At 39.7% G+C, this 6,000-nt stretch overlaps 1 protein-coding gene across 1 annotated transcript in view; it reads right to left on the bottom strand.

The window, feature by feature from the left end:
* Positions 1 to 1,148: 1,148 nt before the first annotated feature.
* Positions 1,149 to 6,000, bottom strand: part of c16h17orf75 (chromosome 16 C17orf75 homolog) — a 65,187-nt gene continuing 60,335 nt past the window's right edge. Inside the window, exon 10 of the mRNA XM_034190515.1 lies at positions 1,149 to 1,440. Coding sequence (XP_034046406.1) covers positions 1,231 to 1,440 — 210 coding nt within the window. The 3' untranslated portion in view covers positions 1,149 to 1,230. The remainder of the gene's footprint in view (positions 1,441 to 6,000) is intronic.

The following is a 6,000-nucleotide window of genomic DNA, read 5'->3' as shown; positions in this document are numbered from 1 at the left end:
GCATGAGACAAATGGTGGTCACACCAGATACTGACTGGTACCCCCCCCCCAATAAAACAAAATGCACCTTTCAGAGTGGCCTTTTATTGTGGGCAGTCTAAGGCACACCTGTGCACTAATCATGGTGTCTAATCAGCATCTTGATATGGCACACCTGTGAGGTGGGATGGATTATCTCAGCAAAGGAGACGTGCTCACTATCACAGATTTAGACTGGTTTGTGAACAATATTTGAGGGAAATGGTGATATTGTATATGTGGAAAAAGTTTTAGATCTTTGAGTTCATCTCATACAAAATGGGAGCAAAACCAAAAGTGTTGCATTTATATTTTTGTTGAGTGTGTGTGTGTATATATATATATATATATAAACAAACTCCCAAGAGACAAACACAGACAAACTAAACACAGACATGAAGAAAGACAGACATAAGAGTGATCAGTGCATTATTAGGAATCGTCTTTGCCCCCCCCCCAAAAAAATCAAATAAAGTTGTAATTCTGGTCTAATGAGCGGAAGCTCATTTGGTCAGTATGTGTTCAGCAATTTTATATTGAAGTTAACTCATATACTAGTATTAATATTCATTTTAAACAATGTTAAAAAAAAAAAAAAAAACTAAATCAAAAATAAAAACTCCAATCATGGAAAATGTGCCGGTGTACTACTTCACATAATTTATTTTTTTATAATAATAAAATATAATTTAAGAGGGAGGTGATGGTCTAGTGGCTAAGGTGTTGGGCTTGAGTCCAGAAGATCATGGGTTCAAATCCCCACCTGACTGGAAAATCACTAAGGGCCCTTGGGCAAGGCCTTTAATCCCCTATTGCTCCCGGTGTGTAGTGAGCGCCTTGTATGGCAGCACCCTGACATCGGGGTGAATGTGAGGCATAATTGTAAAGCGCACTGAGCGTCTGAGTCAGATGGAAAAGCACTATATAAATGCAGTCCATTTATTTAGCATTTATTTATTTATTTTTTTTATAAATCTAACACATTTTGCATCTGACATTACTGATTCATAACTAAGCCTCATAGTAAGTATCTACAGAGTGATAAACTAAAAATGATTGCAGGCATTTTTAAGTGTCAGTATTTTACAGTACGTATTCCAAAAGGTTGTGCCAGCAGCAGGAAAAATGGTCTATTTTCACTCTGGTGAGCTGAAACTGAAGGTAGAAAGATATTTAATGTTTTGCTCAGAAGAATGTTTTGTTATCTGCCCATCAGGCCTGGGTCTGTTCCTCCAGGAACTCCTCCAGCACTCTGATGATGCTGCAGGCTTCAGGCAGCTCGCTGTGCTCCGCTCTGGCATTCTGCAGCAACACGTCCCCGTTTCCGCAGCTCTTCAGAAACTGGCAGCAGCGGAAGAGCGCATAATGACTCATTTCTGCCTGCCGCACAAAGCGCTTCAGGCTGTTCATGTCCTGGATGGCCTGAAGTGAGAGGAACAAAGAAGACCACAAGTAGGAATCGGCCTGAAATAGTATACAGGGATGTAACCGTTCAGAAGAAGGACCCCCGCCCCCCAACACACACACAAACAATTTAAATAAATACAGTCACAACAGTCTCAAGTTTTGTTGGCCAGTAAATGCAACTTTTACACATAAAATGCATTTTATTTTAATGGTATGCACTGAAGTTACATCAACAAAATAATTGTGAATCCATGTTTATAACAATGACGGCACAATTCTGTAACTGTGAGCAGGTCGTGGAAATTTTAAAACGGAACCAGTAAGATTTCATACATTCATTCTCCCATCAATGGTCATTTTGTACTGCACTTAGGGGAAATGGTTTTCTGTCTATTACCTTTAGGTGATTCAATCACCTCATCCATATTTTATGAGCAGAAATGGAATATAGCATTCATAACTATCTGTAACAAAAGCAAATCCTACACAGTGTAGCTTTAAGAGCTTTGAAAACATATGCCCACTTGCTAATTCACATATTTTACTTTGTTTATGCCCTTTCTCAATATAAGAATTTATCTTATATTTATCTTCCTTAAACTCAACTCAAAGGAAATCTCCGCAACTTGATATAAATTAATTAAAAACATAAAAGCCAAGATAATGGGTTTCATAAGTAATGGGCCCCTTTGGTATAATACCTGTAAATAATCAGTTTTTTTGCCAGTTTTCTTCAGACTAAAGCTGCATTTACACATAACGACGACAAGTCACGAATGCCACGAAGTACACATTCTTGGCCGCTGATCACAAATGTGATGATTCGGGGCAGAGGTGTCAGGTGTCCTCAGGAACTGCTGCAACCTGTTACCACACGTTATGATTAATGGCACATGTTGCTGGAGAATTATCAGGAACCATTACGCACAGTCAAGAACAGTGTTCCACGCTATTGCGCGTAACAGCACATCATTAAGTTCTGTCACGTTGTGAACGAGGTGAATTGTCTCCACACACACACCCATATTCATCCAGATCGCTCCAGTTTTCCAGAAGAACTTTGTGACTGCATGCATAGTTGGGCTCTGTGCCATGGAGTGGCGCAGAGAGGAGAAGGAGACGGACAGAGCCAAATGTGTGGCTTCATGCAGCTCGCGTCTCGCACGTTTTCCCAAACATCAGGTACATGCAGCAGGTGGAACACCTGCAGGAGCGTGCTGAGGAGCACTGAAATGAGACTTTTAGCCGACTTGGTGTCAGCAATCAAACTGAATGTGGTGCAGCAGGGTTTAATTGTGCGCACGCTTCTTCCGCCGCTGGACTGGAGGAGGTGCAGAGATGTCTGGCTGCACGTGAGTCTACTCTTGCTCCTCTGGTTCAGACTCGTTCTCCCGCTCATCGGTTACAACAGCAGGTGGAACACCTGCAGGAGCGTCCTGAGGAGCTTCAGCAGGAACTGCTGACTTCGCGTCACTGTTCCTCTTCGGCATCCTGCATCAAACTGAACGCTGTGCAGCCGAGTTTAATTGTGCGCACGTGACAGAAAACTGATTCATCGTGTGCGCAGTGAAATGTGACGCCGCATTACAAGTCGTGTCAAAACTTGACAGTTTTCGTGTCACTTCGTAATAACGCGTGACAGTTTGGGCTCCAAGAACCATCACAGGAACCACTACGAACATTGTCACGTTCTATTAAGGATCAATACTCATCAAGACGGATCAATACGCTCAGTTACGATCTCCACGACGTGAGACGAAATGAGGGTGGTGTGTGATATTCGTGGAAGATTTTTTGACAGGCAAAAACATGCTCCACGAATATCAAGATGATCACGCACCAACATGCACTATTAAGAAACCTATTCAGATGCGTTAAGTCACATTAAGAATGTCAGGAATGTGTCACAAATGATAGAAAAATGACATTCGTAACGCGTCTTGCTCATGTGTAAACGCACCATAATCTGGATGGATACATGAACATTTTCAAGTCACTGAATATGTCTTGAACTTTATTTACATCAATTACGAAGAAATACAAACAGTATGGCTCTCTATGTTAAATCTGTGTGGAGCAGACAGTTTTCAAAAACTGAGTGACTGTGCAAGAAGAAGAGTGAGGAAAGCCACCAAGACAACCCAGAAGAAGTTATAGGCATCTGTGGCTGTGATTGGAGAAATTCTCCATAGTGCATGTTTTGCATTTTGTATCCACAGTTAGACAGCTTCATGATGCAGAGGTATAGAGGGGAATTTTCTTAAAAAGAAGACCTGAAAGTTTAGCTACAAATTGCCAGAAGGTACATCTGAGCTGCAAGCCTATAGGCCAATGGGGTTCACCATGCACCCCACCCAGGACAAATTTTCATGGATGCCAAATTGTTCCCTAGGGTCTACAGAATGAGAAGAATTTTTTTTTCCATGAATAAACTCATTCCCCCTATATTCAATGTTAACATTTCCATGACAACCTTCATTCTTTCAAACGGTGGGTAGACTTTAAATCAATCATATCTTGCTCATTTGTTAAGATAAATTGACAAACTTAGTACCAAAATTAAGCAGATGCATTGGCCTTTATCATAATATATCAGTATGCTAATTCGCTTATTTCCATATTTATGCATATTTGCTATAATTGTATTTTTGGTCCAAATTTTGTACAAAATCCAATTACCATCATTTCTGAAGCCTGTTGCAATGACAAGTAAGTTTATATTGTAGACAAATATGCTCCAGTATCCTCGCTGAGATAGGAATATGATGATTAAGCTAATTATATGCCTGTGAGGAGAATTTGAGATAAATTTCCATAATACTGTTTCTATAGCAACCAGATGTCAGACATCTTCAACTTTGATGGACAGAACTATGCAAGGTACCTCACCTTCTTCTCAGTTTTTGTGTCAAACATTGAAGAAACTCATCTTGGGGCAACAGATGTGCTGCAAAGAGGTGCAATTAGTGTTGCAAGGTCTTTTATTCCTGGAAACAAGGTGTGCAGTGGACAAGACAATGGAAGAAACTTTCATGAAGCATTCAAAAAGTCACGGTGGAGCTGCAAGAAGTGAAGCTGGGATTACAGGAATTTCTAGCAACTATGAAGCATAACAGCGATGGGTATGGACAATGCATGAAAGATCAAAGTATGTTGAAGTGACATTAAACACGGCAGATATGCTGACCGACAGTGACTCCAGCACATGACACAGAGATCTACGGCCTGCAGAAATTCAGAAGAGTGAACAAGAAGTCTACAAAATGCAACAAGCTATCAAGGGATTTATACAACCATTAGATGCCGAGGTATGTAGCTGTTTGGAGGAATCTAGGAATGTCTTGAAATGTTCTACAAAATCTCATAGATGAGGTGGAAGAGTTTACTTGTGCTTTGTATGGCAAAGCTTGGTTCAGTTCAGTCAATGAGCTAAGGCTGTTTAGAAATAAGTGTGATGACAAGCTTATTGATATCTTACTCAATGTCGACATAGCAACCTTGCCTCCATGCAGAAACTGTTTGATTTAAAACATCAGGCGTGTGAATTACCAAGTGTCAATTTGGAAGAATGCCCACATCGCACATTCTTCTCTACAAGAGTCAAGACAGAAGTCAGACTACCAGAGCAAGAATTTTAGCTGAGGAAGCTTCTGCGATTTGAAGCGAAACGTCCTCATGTCAAGCAACCCAGTCCAGTCGAAGATTCAAGCTTCTCTACTATGGAAACCACCTGGACAACTGAGAGAGAAAACTGTCTCAAGGGGCACTATAAAAATCTGCCAATGTAATAATAATGTAGGACAGAAAGTTCATATTACAAGTATTTGCAGACAATTTTAACAAAGTTCCATATATAGATACTTAGTAAATGTGGATTTGTTTTTGGTTTTATTGTTACATGAACATTCATGAGTATGCAAATGACATGATCAACATACCTATGCCTCAAAATAAAACCCAACACCTCTTCTCCAGTTTAGTACAATACTTGTTATTGTATCGTTAAAGCTGTCAGAGATATAGCTGGTTTACTTTGAACACTCATTTTTACTTAATGGTTGCCATAGAAACAGTATTATGACATCTCTCAAATTTGTGTCACTTACAGGTACATAATTTAATCATCATATTCCTATCTCAGTGAGGATACTGGATCATATATGTTTACAATATAAACCTACTTGCCATTGCAACAGGCTTCAGAAATGATGGGAATTGGATTTTGTATAAAATTTGGACCAAAAAAATAAAAATATAGCGAATATGCATACATATGCAAATGAGCTCATTAGCATTCTGATATAGTATGATAAAGGACAATGCATCTGTTTAATTTTGGTACCAGGTTTGTCAATTTATCTTAAGAAATGAGCAAGATATGATTGATTTAAAGTGTCCACACACTACTATCTGAAAGAATAAAGGTTGCTATGGAAATGGTAACATTGTATGTAGTGGGAATGAGTTTATTCATGGAAACAAAAATTCCTGTCATTGTGTAGACCCTAGGGAACAATTTCATGCCCATGAAAATTTGTCCTAGGTGGGTGGGGGGTGGATGGTGGACCCCCATTG

Source organism: Thalassophryne amazonica, chromosome 16 (genome assembly GCF_902500255.1).
Source record: "Thalassophryne amazonica chromosome 16, fThaAma1.1, whole genome shotgun sequence".
NCBI lineage: Eukaryota > Metazoa > Chordata > Actinopteri > Batrachoidiformes > Batrachoididae > Thalassophryne > Thalassophryne amazonica.
Note: the sequence above shows the minus strand (reverse complement) of the source record. Positions and strands in the feature narration are given on the sequence as shown.